General features: G+C 42.3%; 1 protein-coding gene across 2 annotated transcripts in view; it reads right to left on the bottom strand.

The window, feature by feature from the left end:
- Positions 1 to 21,220, bottom strand: part of BMPR2 (bone morphogenetic protein receptor type 2) — an 85,965-nt gene extending 64,745 nt beyond the window's left edge. For both annotated transcript variants that reach the window (XM_088523759.1, XM_088523760.1), the window contains exon 1: positions 21,107 to 21,220. In XM_088523759.1, coding sequence (XP_088379885.1) covers positions 21,107 to 21,182 — 76 coding nt within the window. In that variant the 5' untranslated portion in view covers positions 21,183 to 21,220. The remainder of the gene's footprint in view (positions 1 to 21,106) is intronic.
- Positions 21,221 to 22,097: the final 877 nt, after the last annotated feature.

Below are 22,097 nucleotides of genomic sequence, written 5' to 3'. Positions count from 1 at the left end.
ATCAGTTCTACATTATTTTATAAAATTCTACACTAAATTTTAATGTAAAAGTGTTTAGTTAGAAGATTTGTGCTGTTGCAAACATTCATCTCATATCCAGAAGGATCACACTTCAAAAAAGGGCATAAATGTGCCCATCACTTTGGTACACTCATGTTTTACTGGGTTTGGGAAAATGCCTATGAAATTTTGGTCCAAGAAATTAAGAAAGCAATACAGCCTGTTCTGGAGGGAAAGGAAGCGCCTTGGGTCCTTAAATATTCATGACAGGATACAGGTATGTGGTACCATACCAAACTTAAGCCACTCATATACTCTTAAGTGCATACACACACACTGCGTCACCATCCGGCAGTATTGAAACTCCTGAGTAAATGCAGCAAGCAGGCAGAGCTAAATTTTGTTTCTTCTGTCTCTCCCTGTCTTTCAAGGCCACCTGAGTGACCAAATCCAAGCCACCATTACTTGCAGATGTTTCCTACAAAACAACCCCATGCAAATATTCAAGCTTTTGGAAGACAACAACATAGACTGTATCATGGGCCAAGCAGTTGCTATTTCAGGATTGCCGCTCGCAGTCTGCAGCACATTCAGCCTTAGGACAAACACCGAGTACTTGCAGATGACCAAGATCCTAGCCCTGTGCAAGCAAAGGCACAGAAACATTGCACCAGCTCAGATACATGCCCCAAAACAAGGATGCGAGCTCTGAACCTTCCCTGGAGCAGAGACACTGTTTTTTTAAGTCTCCAAAGCAACACCAGTAACCATCAGCTCTAATTTGACTTTTCTCAGCGCAAGTTCTTGGCATTTGCGGGACAGAGTTAAACGCAGAGCCGTGCACAGAAAGCAGTAGTGCAGAACATGCTTTTACATATTCCTGAGCCATAGCTTTGTTTCCAAGAAATGCAAAAATATGAAAATGAGCTGGAGGTTGCAGAAACAACAACTGCAAATACTAGCATTATCCACAATAAGAACATTGGACCGTGACAGTATATTGAATGGCATTATAGTATAAAATTCATCGAAAACAGTACGCAAAGGTTTCTGCAATGACTATGGTACATTATTATTTTACACTAGAAAACAACAGTTTTCTCCCCAGCTACAGAGTCATTATGTCATGGCAATAACAGCATCTCTGGCAGTTGTGCATTCCTACATAACTGAAAGGACTTTAATCCGTTGCTTACTTGATCTTCAAGGTAACAGTGAACCTGCTCTACCAAAACATGAAGGGCGCACTAAAACTTAAATTATCTGAATGCTGACAGTGTGCCCCATTTGCAAACCACGACGCTAGCAATGATCCTGGAAAGCACCATCCTGCTGCAAATTAATGAAATTTAACTTTTGCTTGTTGTTATCTGCCTAACATATATCGATCTTCAAGTTTGCTGTCATTCTTCCCTGCCTGCTACAACAGCATCAGAAATACAGAGCAGATTACATTTTTCAGCTGTGGAAATGCGGAGATTTTTGCCCCAGCAGCAGATGAATATCTGCAGCAGAAAGGATATTAAAATATCCTTTCATAGATGAGAGTGGCTTCCTCTGTTAATATTCCATGGAGACTGCTCAGTTGCAGCTGTTAAGAATGACAAAGCTAGGGAAGATGATGATAAATGTCCATGCATGTAAAATAATTAAGTACTTAATGAGCTAGAACTTCAGCTTGCATGATAAAAGTCTTAAACTTAGAATAATATGATTTGTACGTACTGATATTTTTAATGTGGTTCGTTCATGGAAGCGTAAATTATACAGAACTGTTCAAAAATTATTTGACTATTAATGTCTCATCTAAAAGATGAGTCACGATAAGTTAAAAAAGTCAAAAAAATGTTTTAGGAGGAGCAGGGGGAGGAGGGAATGGCTAACTTAAGGGAATCAAGAAGAAACGCTAAAGAGCTATAGTCAAAAAAAAAAAAAACCGGAATGTTCTACTTTCAAAATGTAATTCTTGCAGCTTCACAAAACTTGTGTAAAGATACCAGAGACATAAGTTACCTAAACAGGTTGGGGGCAAAAATACTTTCCATATGAAAGTCAACATGTAAATAACAGAAATAAACACACTCAATAGACTAGGCTTATCTTGAAGATGATTTAAATTGTACATCTAAAAATTTCTATGAAGTTTTTTTTCCCCCCCTCAAAAAAATGATGCACTGACATGTCCTAAAGATTGTAATAATTTTTTTTTATAATAAATTGAAGCTGGGTTAAGCTGAATATTTAAGAAAATTCTTTATAATACATTGAAGCTTGGGGTAAATGAATGAGAAGGGCAAGATACACATACGAAGCAAGGCGAAACCCAAGTGCCCCTGAAGCTTCCCTTCAGATACAGCTGTTTATTTCTGTTGGGGTTTTTACCATCCCTTATTTCCACCCTCGTCAGACGGCCAGCACTGCCCTGTATTCTGTTCAGTCCATGTGACAGCCAGAATAGGCACCTCGGAGACATTCCTAATCGTATGTCCATGTCCCAGCCTCATGGCAGAACCCTTCACCTGCTAAAGCACCTAGACTCAGGCAAATTTGGTGGGGAAGAAGCACTTGGAGGGCACACGGGTGTCTGGAGGTAGAGGGGTGCGCACAGCGGTGTGCAGAGTTTACTTGCTTGCTTTTCCAACAGCCATTTCACCCAGGCCAAGCTTGGCCAACATGAATGAGCTTGACGAACTGAGGTGACAACCCTGGCTCCGCAGGCTTGCTCGGAATCCCAGCGAGTCTGCGAGTCCCTTGTGAGCTCTGGATAAACACAAACTTGGTACCACTTATTAACAAACAGAGATGTGAGGACAACTGTGCATTTGGGCAACCTTGCAAACAACCCCAGAAAGCTCTGCGAGCTTCAAGAGCCGCGCGGTGCCCTCCTGGCTGGCTGCCACAAATCCTGCCTTCATTTAAATTCCGCTCTAATTCAGCCCTCGAGTGCTTCGGCGCTTTAGGGAGCTTTCACTGCACAATACAGGCACTGCCACCAATCTCGTCCTGCCTCGGTAAATAATTTACTAAACTAGTTCTATGATTTCATCCTAGCAAGTGACTGCGACTGCAGTGGAATTGTAAACCTGAGTGCCGACACGGCCGCTTCCCAGCACCTCCCCCAGTGCTGGATCACGGCGCTGTGCCGGGGCGGCAGAGCTAGCCTCAGCTCGCAAGAGAAACCCCCAAAACACATTTTGTCCAAGAAGGGGATCAGGAGTGTGAGCTATGGAATAACTCGCAGGCAAGGTGGCAAATACCCTCAGGGAGCAACCCCGCAAGTGCTGTAGCTGGACACGGCTCCGAGAGGGACAACTGCTCAGCCCGGCTCAGCAGTAAGTGTCCTACAAAGGTTTTCAAACTGTCTTACATATGTAAAATTATTTGTCAAAAAACACAATTTGTGTCAGTTTGGGAGAGCTAGTGCAGAAATCTCTCCACAAGGACATAAGGTTTTGTTCTTTGAAAGCCCGATTGCAACAGCTGGAGCACCCGCTGCTCTGAAGCAAAGTTCACACGCTACAAGAAGACGCCCAAGTAGTGAATGAACCCGTTAAAAACACTCATCTGAGCACAAGTCTCGCTGGGAGCGGGGCAGAGAGCAGAGCACGTTCAGCCAACTGGAATACAGGCCACCCCAGCCAGCAGCTTCTTGGGGAAATGGGAAGAAGCTGGAAAACTGCAGTGCTGTGAATTCACTGCCTTTAAATAATGGCAGGGCTTATCTTCTTTAAAAAGTCCTTGCCAGGAGTTCACATTTCCCCCTAACATTCTCATGGAACTAATTTACTGTGTATTCTATTCATATTTTTTATAAATTTGCAACACTGCAAAAGAAATTCAAGCAGGAAAAAAGTTTTCATCAATGCTGCAAAGCAGAGTTGAAGGCATGATGGCATTCAGCTCAAATAGGTTAGAAATATTTACATTAACACACCACGTTTGATTTGTTCTTGGCTTTTTATCAGGATTTGCTTTTTAAAGTCTGACCACCACCACAGATACTCCTCTTGTCATTTACCTTCACGTTAGTTCAGCTCAGTATGTTTGTATACACAACCTGAAATTCAAGCTTTTGGACATGAGTTGAACTAATTGCACTGTTAACCATCTTCTCAGTGTTGGTCAATTAAGGACAGCACCGAGGGACAGTTGGCCTGACATGATTTATATTTACTAACTTTTAATTTAAACTGAGAGGGAAGAGAATAATTACATATTTATTACAACCAACTCTGGACTCTGCCTCTAATTACGGCTCTGACACATCTCAGAGGAACTCTATTTTCAGTTGCTGAGGACAGTTGCCAAACTATGAGCGTGCACAGAAATTTCGCATGGCAGGTGTCTTCCTGCCATTTTACGCAGCAACGCAAAGCAGATTCTGTGGTGTCCAAGAGCAGAAAAGCAGCCCATGGAGCGCAGCGCTAAGCGCTTTCCTCGGGCGCGCGGTTGCCGAGCTCTAGCCCTGGCAGCAGCTCAGGCTCCCAGCCAGGGTGTGCCTCTGGGGTGCTTTGTGGCCAGCTTTTTCTTTTAGGGAAGTGGAAGGGGAATGGAGGGAGGATTGCTCATTTTCTTGACAAAGCACCAAAACTACAGGCCTCCGAAAAGTTGCTAGTTTGGAAGTGCTGTTTTTTGCAGAGCAGCAAAGCTGGACACGCTCTACAGCCTCCCTAGGACATGCAATTTCACACATGGCACTTCCACAGGCAGGTAAAAAATGTGCTCAGCTGCTTACAGACGAGTTGAGGTGAACTTAGCTCTGGTTCCTCCTGCCGCAGCCAAGCAGCGAGTCTGGTAAAACTGGAACGAAAAGCAGGCAGGCCAGCTCCTTGCTCAGGAAGCACACAGGATAGGAGGAGACAGAAATACTGCAAATGCTAAGACATAAAAAGCAGAGAGAGACCCAAAGCCAGGCTGGGGCACAAGGCAGCCAGGACGCTGCTGCTCCGAGAAAAGCCAAGGAGGCAGAAACAAATGAAGACATCAAGGAGAAGCAGCAGCTCAGGGCACAGGTATTGCAAATGCCTCTAAATTCTTAGCGCTGTAAAAATGATTTCTCTTTTTTTTTTGCCCACCCTCTAATGAACCTAACCAGAAACCTGGCAGTTATTCCATGATTCTGGTCACAATGTTGTGCTTTGGAAACCAAAATATTGTTGCAGTAAGAATAGTAGGACAATAACAGCTAGGATCAAAACATACAGTGACAGATTTTTCTCTTTTTAATGACTTCTTCCCCCCTCCCCAATATAAGGCTTTGGGTTTTATTTGTTTTGCCTTACTTCATTGCTGTTCTTATTAAAGACACCTCTTGCCAGGCTACTGGGGTGCAAGGCAGCCTGGATTACTGATTTACAGTATTTTTTCTCATCCTCCTTAGAACTCTTTGCAGACTCTGAACTCTTTTTGTTTTTTAAATTTTACTAAATATTCCTCTAATTCATTCAAAACATATTGATCGGGTATTAAATGTTATGAAATAAGTCAGCATTACAGAAGAAGGTGCAATCTTGCAAGGGCCAAAGTATTTACAAATTTATATGTACTCTGGAGATTCCCAGACTGCAACTAGCGATTGATGGAACCCAGCCACCTCCCAACAAGACCAGCAACAATTTCCAAACTGAAACGAGAATACTTCTCGGCCCAGGGGATGAAACCATTCGGCTAGAGGTGGAGACCAGGGAATTGCAGTCGGTTGTTACAGCAGTCGTTATTCCACCAGGGACACACTAAGGCAAACTGAGACAGGCCACTTTCTTCTCTTCCTTGTAAGCAAAAGCAGCAGATAACACTGCCCTATCTCCTGGGTATATATTCAGCAACTGCTACGTAGCAATCAAAATAATAAGGACTAAGAATTCTATTATTCCTTAGCACTCAGAGGGGACAGCAGCAGCAGGGAATATTTTGTTTTAAAAGATGACAAATAACTTACAGGCCTTTTGTCAAAACAAGTGTCCATGCCTGGCAAGGGTCAATCTTTTACATGGGAAAGCACCATATAGAGCCCCAGTATTTCACTGACTAGAACTGAGAGTTTCCACTGATTCAAACATCTGTTTTTAGGGAATGCCATTAAGCTTGTTAAGTAGCTATCTTATATTTGTATTTGGCAGCAGTTTACAAGAATTGCACCAACAAACAAAAATAGTAAGAACCAGAAAACTTGCAGTTAATATGTTATTTCTCTGGGGATTCTTCAGTGTTTAGTATCAAGCAAAACTACATGCACAGGAAAAGCTACAAAAAAAAACCATGCAGGTGGAAAGGCAGAGAAGGTAATTATGCATAAACCGTGTCATGGATCTGCGTGTATCAAGCTAACATCAAAAATACTTAGATTTACTCCGACAATTAAAGACTAAGTAGCCCTCTCTCCAGACCTTCCCAGGAATTCCGTCAAACTTGATTTTCCTTTTACATATTCTTAGAGATCTTGATGACCCATCTGCCCACAGCTTCAGCCCTTCAGCCATAGAAGGAAATTAGGAAGGAAAAAGCAGCTTACCCTCCATCATATTATCAGCACTCTTCCACCTCACTCATGTTTTGCTTGTTTCCAAGTAGAAAATGATTAAAATAACTGAGAGCAGTAATAGAAAAGGTTATCTTTCCATCTGTGACCAACGCCTAGCATCCAATCTTTTACTAGTCACTATTCATCTCTATGGCAAAACAGGTTTTGATGCTTTTCATCCTGCTATATTTTAAAATACATTAAAATCTGCATCTAGGTAGCATGCTTCTACTGCTTTAAAAAGAACACTATAGTCCAGCATCCAGTATCCATTCCTAATGGTTTTTAAGTGGCAAGAGTATAAGGATTTTGCAACTTGGTTACTCTAATACAAGAATTCAGCAAAAGCTCCTAGTACATCCTATTTCCTCTAGCTTCTGACTGCCCAAGGCTTAAAACACACCCTCCTCTCCTAACTCCAAAGTCATTAATTTTAAGAACCTAATCATCCCACTCTCTCACGCTGAGCCTTACAAAACCCCTTAATAGCAAAAATAATAGCTACTCCAAACAGAAGGAAAAGGGAAATCGAGTTGATTACAAGGTAAAAAGAGAAGAAAAAAAGAAGCAACCCTGACTACCTTAGCCTTTCATCTCCTTGCATACATCTTAAAATTCAAACTATACTGTGAAGTCTGCAGTATTTGCTAAGCCCATATAATAGTTTTATTGATTCTCAGATATCCTCAGTTTAAGAGTTACCAGGAGAAACTGACTATTCATTATATTGTATCAATATTTAATATTTTCTCTATTATAGTATTATGTACTATTCTTTATCCCAGTGTGGCAAATTGGAGAATACAAAGTGAAGAAATACCTAGTACATGCCAATACTTTGCCAAAAGCAAAAACACAGCGAGCTTGGTTAACTGCCATCCTCAGTTAAGGAAATACCTGGATTTAATATTGAGCAATGAACAACCAAAATGCAGAGCAGCAATGCCATTACACAGGGAAACACAAAAACAGAAAACAAAGTAGAAGAGAAAAAAAAATAGAGTAGCAAACACTCTGGTAAGCTTTAAATTCACATTTTTTTCTTCACTAAATAATATTTGGAACACCAGTATTTAGAAGTTCTGAAGCGTATATTTGGTGGTCTACAGCCCAATACATTAAGTAATTCATTACTTGGGATGGAAGAAAAGAGTAGCTTCAGAAAAGGTCAACAGAAAATTCTCTTAAGATTTTTTATGCTTGCCTAAGTGTCCTTTGTGCTGAGTAGTTTCTTAAAATCCAGAGTAAAGGCAGGGCTCAGTAATTATACTTATTAGACATCAAAACACTGTAGCAACGTAACTAGATAGAGCTGTGGTTCAAATTACCTCTTCACCCTCCTACGCAGGCAGGATAGGCACTTGTAGAACATTTGACAGAGAGAAAAAAGTGAAAAGACGCAAAGGAAATGCAGAAGATAGAAAAAGGAAATTAGGGTAATGAAATTTTATCAGTCTGTTTATGTCTGTACACTTTATTGTTTGCATTTGCAATAAAAAAGCAATAACAGTATTGAAGGAAAGTGGATAAGGAGAATTTTGTAACTAGTTGCTGCAGTTAAGTGCACTGAAAGCATGTCAGAGTATGCTGACACTTGCATTTGCTAATTTAGAAATAGATACAGCTTCATATTAGAATTTCACTTTCATCTGCAAGAAGGAACATCTACCATGTGCCTACCAAATATTCAACAAAAAATGTGGTGCTTAAATATATTCACACAGCTAGGTAATGGTGCACACTACCAGAAAAAAAAAAAAAAAAACACCACTTGGGCACTTGTTCAGCTATTTATTAAAGCTTCACAAGACCAGTTCATTCAGACAGACAAAGAGGACAAGTGGATTACATAAAACAAGAGCTATTTGAGATCTCCGGACTGCTTGTGGTAGCAAACAGAAGAAACTGAGAGGTCAGGGACAATAATAAAATTTTCAATTTGACTAAGTACAAATGTATAATTCTTGCAAGGTAAAACACTCCAAAAGCTATGTGAAATGTAAGTGTTTGCTGCTTTCAAAGTATTTGTATAAAATTGAAGTTGGGTATTCGACAGCTCTAAGAAATTAAGAAAAGTATTTATAAAGCTTCTGAAAACAAAACCTCAAATCAAAATGGCACCTTTAGGAGTTCACTAATTTTCACAAGTTTTTGCATTAGTGTACTTTTAACAATTGTAGTGCTTTCACAACCAGCTTTCAACTACGGGGGTGTCTCAAAAGTATCAGTTTGGGGTCACAATGAGAAACCCCAAATGGTGACAGGGGTGACACAATGGGCATAAAGCACAATCTGTTTCTGCTTGCTGCTGGCATGCAAAGAACCAAACAGCAAGGTGCTTCATCTCCCTACCATCCTCCCTCCAGCCCTTCTCAGGGCAGCTGTAAGCACTCTACAGGAGATGCTTTTCCTCATTATAATCAGTTAGGCCTCAACATTTTTTGTTGTTTTAAATGTCAATATTGCAGCAATCAGTTGTGCACAGAGCACAACTTGTCAACACACAACTGACATACCAGAACAGCTAATCCAGGGGAGCAGACTTCTATCCAACTTCCAAGAAAACAACAATATAGCAATTTAGACAATTGCTCAGAGGGGAAAAATAGCTATTTTTAACTATTTTGCTTAGTGGCTGCACTTGAGGGAGGCTCCCATTTCCTTTCTTCATCTTATGGGGCAGTAGTAACTACTGCTTCCTTTTTCCTCGGCCTTAACAAATATCCGTGTTTGAACCTTGCAATAAACATGCTGTCTTCATTACTGTGACAGGTTCGGAGCAAAACCAGAGTATTGCCTCAAAACTGAGGTCTGCCCTGATGTGGCACAACTCAACATAAGTTTGAGTGTATCCATTGCTTTGCACATGGGAACTGCAATCCTGAATCCTATGCGGGCTCTGAATGTGAATTAGCAGGCAAGTCAGGGACACAGATTTAAGCTGCTGGTGCTCCACAGGCAAATGCAAACGCGATGGAGCTCTCACATAAACACAGTTTTATGACGGTACTTAAGCACTGCTCCTTGGTGATCATCTGAGGCAATTTAACACGAATATAGGAATCCACAGGGATAGATGTCACCGTATGATCCGTCAGTTCTTGATGATCAAAAGAGATCTTTGGTGGCTCGTGAACGATGAGGTTAAGAGCTTCTCCCGAAGTAACATTACTAAATATGTAAACTCGAGTTTAATTCTGTTTATTTTAAAGCTATGAGAGGTCTATTACCATAAGCTAAAACATGTCTTCTGCACTTCTTTACAGAACAGAATAAATGCCAGAAGGGACAATCTCTTAGGAGCTCTCTCTTTACCCTCAAACAGAGGCACTAGAAATGGAGAGGTCTTTGCGCTCGTTATTTGTAAACATCTGGGGAATGAAACCCGGAAAGATGGGAAGGGCAGAGCAGGCAAAGGCTCCCACAGTTCTCAGTTAACATTCCAAACTTGATCTCATCAGGCTGGCATGATACAAACATTACAAACACGAACACAAAGCTGAGAATCCTAAATAACTCTAGGAGATCTACAAGGGAAGGTATCCACTGTCATCTGGGTCTCCCACTGCACTAATGACGAGATATGGACCTCCAAAACAGCAGGTTGTTCTTTTCAAACTGTTACCTCCAGTATATTCACTAGTTGACAAAACTGGAAAGAACTTTAGCTTTTTTATATTTAGAGTCGAATACTATTATCTTGCTTTTTCAAAAGCCCTCAAGAACACTTGATAAAATGCACTATACAGATAAACTAAGGGATCAGTGCCGTGGAACCTGTAGATTGTCCAAGGATTAGAGTCACCCTTTCATGTATTTTTATCCCAACCAGCAATACATATCTAACCCCCAAAACCTAACCAGAGAATTCATGAGATTATTTTGAAAATGTTATTTAAATGGAGTCTGAAATATGTATTTTTAATGACTTACTCAAAGTCACACATGTTTAAAAAGTTTAGTTATACAGCCATCTATCTTACACAGCCATGTTTAGGTAGGCAATGACTGTCTTATACTGCCTCTAATCTACCTTCTTTTCAGCAAGTTATCCTACTGCATTTCCCCTTGGAACAAATGATATATTCATGGGGAATCTGTCATCACACAGTTAAAATTCTCAGGGTCTGTGTTCTGTAAAATAAAAAAAAAAAGGGGGGGGAAAAAATCCCCTCTTAGAAAACATACCAAATGAGTCAGGGAAGCTAAACATTGCTTTAGGGTGGAATGAATTTCAGTCTTCTGCACTTCCTTTATGGATCTCAGCTGATTGGAACACTTAAAGATCTCTTTTTAGTAACATAATATTGGTTTCTTTTCACTAAATCAAATAAATGCATAAAACAGCAATGTGCAAGATTAAATATAAATGCACTTTCATGATAAATGAAATAAGGCAAACATGGAAAATATAAAAGAGAATCACGAGAAGCACACATGAAGAACCTAAGAACTGCAGGAGATAGCAGCCAAGAAGAGGGGAATAAACAGGAAGATCTACAACTACAATAGCATATTTCTATGCAAGCACCTTAATCCATTTTCTACCAAAGCAGAGATGGTGCAGGACGTAAGAATATATAAGCATGTAGTTGAAAACTTCATCACAATACTTATGCACTGAGAGCCTGAAGAGGCCAAACCACAGTTAAGACAGATAACTGTAATAATGTCATTTAATTTTTACCTGATTGATTTTTTTTTCTTTTTAATGCATTGCTTTTAGCTACTTTTGGTTTTATTAGTGAAAACAAACTACAGAATTATGCTTGTTCTCTGCCAAATACAGAATTTACCCTTTGAAGTGCTGCATCAGGTAGTTCTTAGGCTGCAGAGGGATTATCATCTCCATCACTACTCAAGCACAAGAACTGCCCAGCAGAGAAAGTACAATGTTCATGAAGCCGCAGAGGAGAAAACGTGAAGCATGGGCATAATTTACGTACATCAAATAATCTGCAACCATGTCATGTATGCATGCTCACAGCTTTCTATGAACTACATGACACTTACTACAGGTTAAGAGCACATACATGTTCTATTAATGCAAAGCAGTTGCAAATTGAAGTTTCCGTCCTAGCTGCTCCCACTCTTCCCATCTCTTTGCTCATGAATTCACGATGTTTATTCTCAGGCTCTCAAGATGAATCTCACCATTTGTGCCTTCTCATCCCGAGCTATCAGAGGCACCTGCTACCTGCCACTTGTCCTCCTATCACCAATAAACTTGAAAGTACTTGCCCTCATTTCCTGAGGAAACCCCCCCATTTTCCCCCTACTTCTTCCCCTCATCAGTCCCCAGCACAACTAATTAAACCGGGCTCAGCTCTGGGTAACATTATGCTTTGCCTTGTTACATCGATGTGCCTTACAGAATGACATATCCCCCTCACTACTCATCTTCAATTAAAGGAAGGAAATGAGTCCCTAATACTTTCTCCTAATACTTTTTGCTGTAAAAGCATATTGCAAATTTCCGCCCACCTCAGCTTGGTATCAGCCTTTTCCTTCTGTCAAATATAATTAATTCTACAGCAACTCATTAAACCGTTTCTTCCAAAAGCCACTACCTCTGAGAAATGACAAGAAACCAATATTCTGCAATCCAAACAGCATTCTTTCAAGCCCAGACCTTTAACTATAGTTAGAATATTACTTGTGATCCCACCAAAATCTTAACTTGTTCCTCTGTGAGTCCATGCCAGCACACTCGTTAAGTGCAAGGTCACTTTTAAAAAGATTGGTATTTGTCCCTTTTGGTACACGCTCTCATGCCCACCTAGGCTGAAGCTCGATGGTGCAGTTACCTCTCTACCTCACCCCAGGCTTCAACAGAACTGAAGCAAGTTATCAAATAAGTGCTCAAAAAGTCTGCTTTATGTAATTATCACCGTGGCATTCACCATTCCCTAAGTCATACTCATTTGGTATTTATATAACATATTTCAGCTCAAAATGATAGTTTTGTATGTGACATTGTCCTGATTATTCTAAACTATATTAGCTGGAATTACGTAGATGGACAGACATCAGTAACAAACCTAATTTCATGTTTATTCAAACTACCTTAAAAGGAACTGTAAAACCTGGGGAGCGATTGAAAACAAACAAACAAACAAACAGACTCTCAAATTCAGGAAAATAATCAAGACAAATAGCCTCAACTCTGTCCTATTCAGTCAGGACTCCCATCTAGTTTTATCTAGGGAAACACAGATGTGACCAATAGGTTTACTTTTTAGTATTTCTTAATAAACACACTAAAGAAAGTGGGACCTTCAATATATGTATAAATTTCACGGGACTAACACGATGCTAATGGTAACTGGCATAAATTAATATATATATGTGCATATAAATATAACATATGAAGTACACAGAACAAAAGAATAGGAAAAAAAGGTGATAGAATTATACCAGGATCTTGTAAGATAATCATCTGAAAACTAAGCAACTCTACTGAATTGTACTGTCCTAAAGTGCTGCCGGTTTTAAGCTTAGAGCAGGATCACGAAAATAAGTCAAAAGTAATGCTAAGAGGATCTTACTGGGCATCATTAGAGCACAGAAGAGTAGTTCACTTAAATTTTCATGTAAATTTAAAACTTTTATATAAATTTACATTTTCCCTTTAGTAATCTGACCTGGCAGACAAACCAGATGATACAGCAAAAAGTTTAATTAACTCTTATCCTATATGATGATTTACAGTTATCTTGATTAATTTCAACTAGAAGCACAGATAAAGGTTATTGATGCGTTTTGGTTGGTTTTATTTTGCAATATATGCTTTAATGCATCACAGAAAGACGTGGCATTGATATGTAACAATATCGTCGAATATATCAAACCTAAAAGCTAGGCACTTTTGGCCTCTGAAAACGAAAAATCCAGATTTAACTAAATCTTAGCTGACTGAAAAGAATCAGTAAACAAGGACACACTACACAGGCATTAAAACTACCAAAGATGAGCCCTCTCTTAACAGTACAAAAAGCAACATTAAAGCATAGGTGCTAGTTTATCCCCAACCAAATGCAAGCACAAAACAAATTGAGATTCTATGCAAATTCTTCTAATTAGCACCACTGTGGATTATTCAGGTTCTTCATACTATAAATTCTGCACTACAGTTTTTCATTATTTGCGATACGAAAATGTTTAAAACAGTCAAGAATTTTAGTTTTCATCGGTTTCTTTGAACTGCTTGCAGTTCAGCACACATACCAGCTACACACAATGCATTTCAGACACGATTTTGGGGAGCATATTGTGGACTTAGTGTCTATTCCAAAAGCTCTCCCATTCTGCTAAAGATGCTTCTTTCCATAAGAAGATGCACAGAGAAGTAAGAGTGTAACAGGCCTGACACGGTGTGCAACACAGGATCCCCTTCAAGGATCCTTCTTCAAGGATCCCCTAATTTTCAATGGGAACCTTTGTTAATTGCAAGACTTTCTGACCTTTCCCATCTTCCTCACTCCTGGACTGGATCACTAACTCTGCTCACTTATTTATACTGAAAGTCCATCCTTCTATACACAGAATGGAAGGCGAAGAAAGCATTCTTGCATCATCAAAACAAAATCATGAAGATGTTCCTGAGTTATTACACCGTGCAATTATTGCAGCCTTATTTTTCCTTATCTCCCATCTCCTGCCCCCCACTTTTTTTGTGAAATTCATTTACTCTATTGTGTCATATCTAGCTGCATATTCTTGCACCCAAAAGACACGTCTGCAGTTTTAGGTAGCACTCTATAGTCTGCATACAGACCAGTAAGTAATTGGGGCTTATTTGTATTGCATGCTATCTTTCTGCTTCTTAAAGTAAGGAAAGCTACATTTGCTGACAACTTCATTAGTGATACAACTCTCTGGAAACAATAAAATCAAAGTCTTCCTATTTACCATATCAAAATTTTCTAACTTTGTATTAAAAAATGCATGAAAAAAATTTACTGTAAGATTTTAGCTAAAACAATTAGCTAAAACAATGTTAAACAAGTATGGCCAAATAATTGTGTTCAGCTGCAAGAGCATTAATTACTATAATCTAAATTCAGCTACAACTTAATTAGGCTGGATTTGACTTAGCATAACTAAGAGAAATCATTTAACATGTCCCGGTAAAATTGGGATTTAATCATCAAATGCAAAATTAACTGGTCACAAAGCAATCTGTTTATAAGGATTTTTCGGAAATTAGAGACACCAGGCAAGCATCTAATTTGCTAATATTAAAGTATTTTTTGTTAGCAGTGAAGCAGATTGATATGCTTGAAACAATAATATACCAAGCACATAAGGATATCCATACACGTATTAGAAGTCGTCTTCATTGCATATATGCAATATATAATAGAATCTGAGATTTGGATATCTTTGTAAAGTTTCAATATAGATGCAAATACTGCTGCAGTGGATGTTAGAAATAATTTAGCCTAATTTAGGGAGAATTAAACTGCTCTCACATCTCTTCTACTCATTTAGATTCCCAGACTCTTTCGGACCAGCCCATAAAGCACAGCAAGAATAGCACAGATGCCGGAACAAGTTTATCCACATCTTAGTAAAGTCCTACTGAAGTATCACGCACAAGGCCTGCGAGCCAGGCGCGTGCGCAGTGCCACACGGGCTGTCTGTGCTGCAGTTGTCAGGCTCGGCGCGTGTATGTCTATTTACATCACGGCAGCTGCTCCGCTTCCCAGGTCTGGGCGATTACAGCTAGAAACAAGAGCTTTAAATGTACAAAGGTAACAGACGGACACTGCCACAGAGTCTTCACAAGCTTCACAAGGTTCCTTTTATTCTGATTGCAGCTAAAATATTATGTTAATACAGAAAGATTCTTGACCTAAGTGCCTGCTCTGCATACGTATGGAGATTCCACATTAACTAAAGTGACAGAAGAAAGTATGTCTAATACCTACAAAAATACATATAGACATATAGAAAGTATCTAAAAAGCATCATCATCCAGAACTGGCATTTTCAATTAACAGTCATGAGCACAAAAAAAAAAAAAATACATATTTACATACAGATCTAGATATCCTATCAAAGAAAGAATATATAGCTGGATCATATTTACTTTTCCTTCAGAAGTTCTACATAAGCTTCTGGTATTTCTCTCTGAAGGTTATCACCATAAAGAAGGATTAGTTTTCAAGTCAACTTGGTAACAAACTATCTACAACAAAACCTTTAACAACTTTAACAAAAGCAAAAACTCATTAGAACAAGTGAAATGGTATCAGTGAATGATTGAACTTTCCACTGTTCCATCAGTTAGTTGATCAAATCATCAAATCATTAATGCACAAAATAGGATAAGCAATAAAATGATCAGTTATTTTTCCTTAGCTATGATTGTCATGTCTAACAAATTTGAGAAAAGCCGAGTTCTGTGGATTAGCTTGAATCCTTGGAAAAATCAATGTCAGAGAAACATCCTTCAATGAGTGTTTTTTTTTTTTTTTTTTTTTTGTTTCAAGTATCTGTGTCTAGGCGGCTTTGGCTGCAGAAATAGAACAATATATTTTTAACAGCAGCCAAGTCAATCCCACTATGTGTGATGAGGCAAAGGCAAAAAAAGCGGTTATTGTCCGGGAGCAGAGCTGAGGCTCCTCACAGCGCGGGAGTCTGACCCTTGCTACGCATGCAGAGGCAAATTCAGTTCATGCCAGGAATGGTGAGCCTGGGAGATGACACTGCCAGTGGCCAATACTTCAATATTAATTAAGTGCTGCATTCTCCCAACGTTTAAATTAAGGAGTTCAGTTAGTATCCATCACTTAAGACAATAGTTTCAGTCATGTCGCTCCAGAAGAGCTCTTACCCCTACAGTGTGAAAGTTAATGCTTACCATAAAACACTCCTATGGCATCTCGGGAGAGCAAGAGACCAGACACGCAGTGCAGAACCGCGTATGCACCCGGAGACCAGGCAGACCGTTAGAGCAAACACAGTTATGCGGGCTGAGTTCTGCCCGAGTCGCCCTTTAAGAAAGTTCTACCTCAGATTTCTCTCCTCTACTCAGTTACTAATTTTCATGAAAGCAGTAGCAAATTAATCTCTCTGAGACATCTCTCACATATGGTTGAAATTGGCAAGCAGGTTCAGAAGTTCCTGATGGAAACGGGCAGGTTCACAGATGGCAACGACATAAAAAGGGAGTCTTCTCTATCTCTAGTTCCTATCTTTCCCTCCCTCTCTCACACAGAAATAAAAAACACAAGAGAAAATACAAAGTACTGCTACACAGGATGCTAAGACACCTTTACAGCTCACAGCACAAAACGTGTTTTGATAGAAAAACAGGCAATCAACAAAACTGACACCCTCCCACCCAACTGCTTGAAATAAAATACCATTACTTCCCCAAAACCTTGCAATTTTCAAAGCTGTGAGACTACCGAAGAAAGGAAAGCGATTACCTCAATGACCAGATCTCTCGTTAATGCTCACGACAGAGCAGAATTCTTCACCACCGCTCCCTCCAACTGCGCCTTCTTTCTCAGCCCCGGCGCAGACCTCCGTTCCACCACACAACTGCAGACATTCATGCTCCAAACAAGTCTGACAGATGTAAGTCATCTTTTCTGTCTAGCTGTCTAATAAACCCTGCTTCTCAGCCTATTGCAAAATAGATTTCATTCTTCATCCTTTCAAATCCCTCCTGCCCCACCAGCCTTTCCTCCTTCTGTTCACACATCGAGCCTGATCTCTCCTGTAGATTCCACTGCTGCTGCTCATCCTGGCACCCATCTCTGCACTCAGCAGACTCCTTGAGTCACACTGGCAGTCTTAGAAACCAGAATTATAGGATTTTTTCCTATTATTCACTTAGTTTTAAACTCAAAAGGAGTGAGTAGCTCCAGCAAACCAATCTATTTAATCAAACCATGACTTAAAACCTGCATGCAAGCTGCCCAGATATTGCTGCCCTACCCAGCATGCAGCGTCACACATCCCACTGCTGGGATTGTACATCCCACTGCTGGGAATGAAACAGTTCAGAAGACCCTGCTCGATTATTTGCCAGCACCTGCCAAGGAAACAGTAACGCTCACTGGAGCGTTCATATGGATTGCTGAGACATACTTAAAGAAATGGAAAAAGGTGGGTGGAACAATAATGCTTATTCTTAGAGTGCCAGTCAACACTGCCCATAGAAACATTAGAAAAATAAATGCTTTTTTAGAAAAGGTAATATATTCTAGAGAGGTGCCAATAAAGCCATCATTTGTACAAAGCTAACCATAATAATAATTCTGGGGGAAGAAATGCTTCCCTTCTCCTTGTCCAGGGTGCAGAAGGGCTTGCCCTCTGTCCACGGAGAAGAACACACAGGTGACTTACTTAGCCAGCTCTTTAGTCACAGCTCTTTTGAGGGTAAAACAACTCATGCTAGAAGGGATGCACCTATGTAATGGCTCAGGGCTTGAAATTCCAGCTCCTCAGCAGTGCGATTGCTGCGGCTTCCATTTCCTCATAGGATATGCCCACACCACGCAGCGCAGCCGAGGAATACCAGCGTTTGCTTGGGAAGCGTGAGCAGCTCCGCTGGAGCGCCAGAGACCTGCACGGGCCCCTCTGCCGCGTCTCCAGGCTGCCTCCGGAGCCAACCGCCCGCTCCCGCCAGCTGGGCTACTGGAAAAGCTTCCATGTCCAACAGAACAATGAAGTTCAGTTGCAAATGACCAGCAGAATAAGCCATTAGCAATAAGCATGTCTCCAGCAAAGCAGAAATTGAACCACGCAGGTACAGGCTTACGGAAAGACACAAGGATAAAAGAACAGTCTATCTCAGTTTCCACTTTATGTTTTCCCCAAATAACTTACACACCAGACAAAGGAATGCTGCCTGCCCTGGATGTCTATAAAGAAGTGCTTTAGCACTGCATATCACAGAAGCTAAGTAAATGAAACAGGATGACATCAGAAGAAAAATAATTTTCATTCACATCAAGTCACACAAACACCCAAACAAAATTCTTGAATGATATTAAGAAAGGGTTCAATCATTCACCGGCCACCTCTTCAGCAGTAGCCTTCATGATTACTACATCCAAGCCTTCCAACACATAAAAGAGGATAACTGTACCTCGTATTTCTGAACAAAAGGTTTAGAAAAGAAGAATGTGAAGTCTTCTGAGAAGGAAAGAGCAAAATGGCACAAAGCAGCATCTCCAACAACAACAAAAAATAAGCAGACAAAAAAGACACAAAAACGTAGCATTTCTTTTTACAATGAATGATATATAACTTAAATATGAGCTAACGGACAGCTAGTAAAATCCAGATTTTATGCAAGAAGCCACTATTCCCTAATAATAATAAAAAAAAAAAGTTCTCCAAATCTGAAGTTAGTTCTTTATAATACCTTTGGCTGCCAAGGTGAAGAACTACCTCCTTTCTCAATCAGGTTCCAGATTAAGAGTGAAACGGTCATCAAAAGCCTCCCCTGAGGATTTTCTCTTTTACCCACGCACCTCAGCATCCTTTCCTTCTTGACACAGTGCAGGACCTTGGGGAGGCACCCCAAGGATGCCGCAACATTCTTCCCAAGACTGGAATTTACCATCCTGTTCTGAAAGCACTCTCCCTCTGCTGTCATGATTTTGCATTTATAAACAGTGAATTCTCCAAGCTGCTGAGGCATAGGAGGTGCTCAGCAGCAAGAAGAGGCAGCTAGGCAAGCGTTTTGGAGCTACACAGGCTGCATTTGCACAGCGCACACGGTTCACGCTCCAGGGGAGGGGAAGGGAAGAAACCGTGTTGGCTCTTTCGTGAACATAAAAGGGCAGAATTACACATTAGTGGAGCTTCCCCATGTAAAGCTGCTTTTTTTCCTGAAATGCAGTGTAAACTTACAATCAACTGTTAGCAACTTTAACTAAAGCTCAAATCATTCATGTAATTACTTGTACAGGGGATTATGACCGAGGCTTTACAACATGGATTGTTACAATTTCACAATTAAGAAATAAATCACGATGGGAAAATCGGTTCCTATTCACAAGGCAGCCTAACAAGCCGGCATCATTATTCCTGTTCTTATAAAACAAACCCCGAACCAAAACAGCAGGAATGCTGCTGACAGTGAGGACAGAGGTGAATCGGCAGAACGTGTAAATGGGCTGCAGGGCACCTGCCCAGCCCTGGGCCTGCTCCCTCCCTAACCTGCTCCTGGGCTGCCTAAGCACCTACCCATTCACTGCAGCTTTGGCAAATGGAAAAAAAGAAAATCTGACACCTTTTAAAACCATCTTTAAGAGAAATGGTTAAATACTTGGCATTCTTGACTCATCCATGCTTTCACCTTAAGGCTTTCGACCTTCAAAGGTCCCTTTTTCTAAATAAATAAATAAATAAATAAATAAAAAGAAAATCCCCTTAAATTACTGCAGACAGACAGAGCAGGTATCAGTCTAAATATCAATCATTGAAGGTCAGGCTGATGCAGGCAAAACCTACATCATTCACTTCATTTTAGTATCTTCCCCAAAGATAGAAAAACAAAAAACAGAAGGGGAGATCCGGAACTATCGGAGCAATAAAGAAATGGCCTAACCATGTCTAATTCACAGCATTTCTCAAATAATGGCACTGACAATCATTCAATTAAAAAAAAAAATCAAGAATGTAGTATGGAAACTATTATCATCTTATTAGGTCATCTTTGTAAGATAGAGCCATTTACGATTCACCTATAAGCTAAACTCATCAGACCACAAAAAAAATGTCCAACAGCGCGAGCACTCAAAATTGGCTCCTCATTAGTCAAAAGAGCCCAAAGTCCTCAGAGCCTCCCAAGGCTGCTGAAAACGCCCACGCCAGGAAGATTCGGTCCTTGCACCTAACAAAGCTGGGGGACCCTCTGGAAGCCTCTGCGGGCTCATCGGTCACCATGACAGAAAACCAGAGGATGCCAGAGCAACACGCAGCTCTTCCAATACCACAGTTAAATATCCTATACATCCAACATACAGCTTCCAAGTGACATTAAAAATAGGCCACGAAATACAAATAGGGATGCTCCTGGCATACACGTTTCTCGGTTACTGCTAAGAAAGAGGGCTGTCTCCAAGAGCTCGCTCCCGAGCAGCATTTTCACTGCTGTTCTATAATCACAAGTGACATTAGAAATAGCGACGCTCCTGCTTCCGACCTCTCCCCGCGGCGCAGAACCAAGCGCGGCACATGGGTAAGGCCCCTGGAAGCATCGGGCTGGGGAAATTAAAAATGGCTGTGCCCAGCACATCCCACACGGCTCCGCTGCCGATTAAATATATAATAAAGATCCCTGCCTCACCTCTTAAAGTGCTAGGCATGCAAAACAAGAAGATTATGAATAAATATGGATAGATGTAAAATATGTTCTTTTTTCTGATTAAAACCGAAGGGCTGAGCACACACCTCGCGCTACACAATGAAACCCATTTCCACTTGTGAGGGGCCCCAGCCCTGGCACTGGGTACCCGATGCCCTCGGCCCGCCTCTGGGGGGGCCCTGGACGGAATCCCCCTTCCACGGTCTCCCCTTCCCAAAATTGCGCTCCCGGACCCCCCCGGTACTCACCGGCCGCAGTGCCGAGCAGCAGGGTGGCACCGGAGAGCAGCAGCACCAGCCACAGGCGCTGCAGCGAGGCAGTCATACCTGGCGAAGCCGAGGGACGAGGGGGCAGGAGGAAAAAAAAAACCGAAAAATAATAATATATATATATAAAAAAAAAACCCACAAGCGGCGAGGGGAGCGTCGCTCTGCGCGGGGAGCGCGGCGGGCTCCGCCGCTCAGCAGGCGGCCCGGGCGGGCGGGCGGCAGCGCAGGGGGGCGGCCGCGGCGCTCGCTCCCTCACGCCAGCCCGTCCTCATGGCTCGCCAAGCGGCGCCGCGGCTCCTGGCGCTCCGCACGAGAGGCCGCTGCGGCCGCCGAGCCCACGGGCATCTCCCCGCGCCGGGGCAGGGCCGAGGGGCGCCGCGCTTATTTCCCACGCAGCTTCACGACGTCGAAGAAGCCGCCGGGCTGCGGAGGAAACATGTCCGCGCGCGGCGAAGGTCTCCGGCTGTCAGCGCGGGCGAGGGGCAGCGCGCCCTGCTCCGCTCTTCCCTCGTCTCGTCGCCCCGCGCCGCGCCTGCGGAGGGAGAGAGCCGCTCAGTCCCGCCGCGCTCCCACCGAGGCCCGCGGCGCCCCCGCGGCCCATCGGCGCCGCCGCGAACGGGCCGCGCCGCCCCCTCCCTCCGCCCGCCGCCGGCCCCGCCGCGCCAACGGCCCCAACGGCTCCCGCACCAGACACAAAGGGCGCCCGCTCCAACTGCCACTGGCGGCGCCCGGCCCGGCCCGGCGCGGCACGGCACGGCACGGCACGGCGCGGCGCGGGGGGAGGGGAGGCCCCGCCCCCGCGCCAACGGCCGCGCCCCCCGCGCCAACGGCCGCACCGCCCCCTGCGGGGCGGGGCCGCGCGCAGGTAGAGCGGGCGCCGCCCGCGCCTCCATGTTGTGGAGCGGCCGCCGCTGCCGCCGGAGCGGGACGCGGGGAGCCCGCAACGCGCGGCCTGGGCGTTTGGGGCTCC

Source organism: Tinamus guttatus, unplaced genomic scaffold (genome assembly GCF_059628265.1).
Source record: "Tinamus guttatus ecotype Peru unplaced genomic scaffold, ASM5962826v1 Tinamus_guttatus_pri_ptg000197l, whole genome shotgun sequence".
Lineage (NCBI taxonomy): Eukaryota > Metazoa > Chordata > Aves > Tinamiformes > Tinamidae > Tinamus > Tinamus guttatus.
Note: the sequence above shows the minus strand (reverse complement) of the source record. Positions and strands in the feature narration are given on the sequence as shown.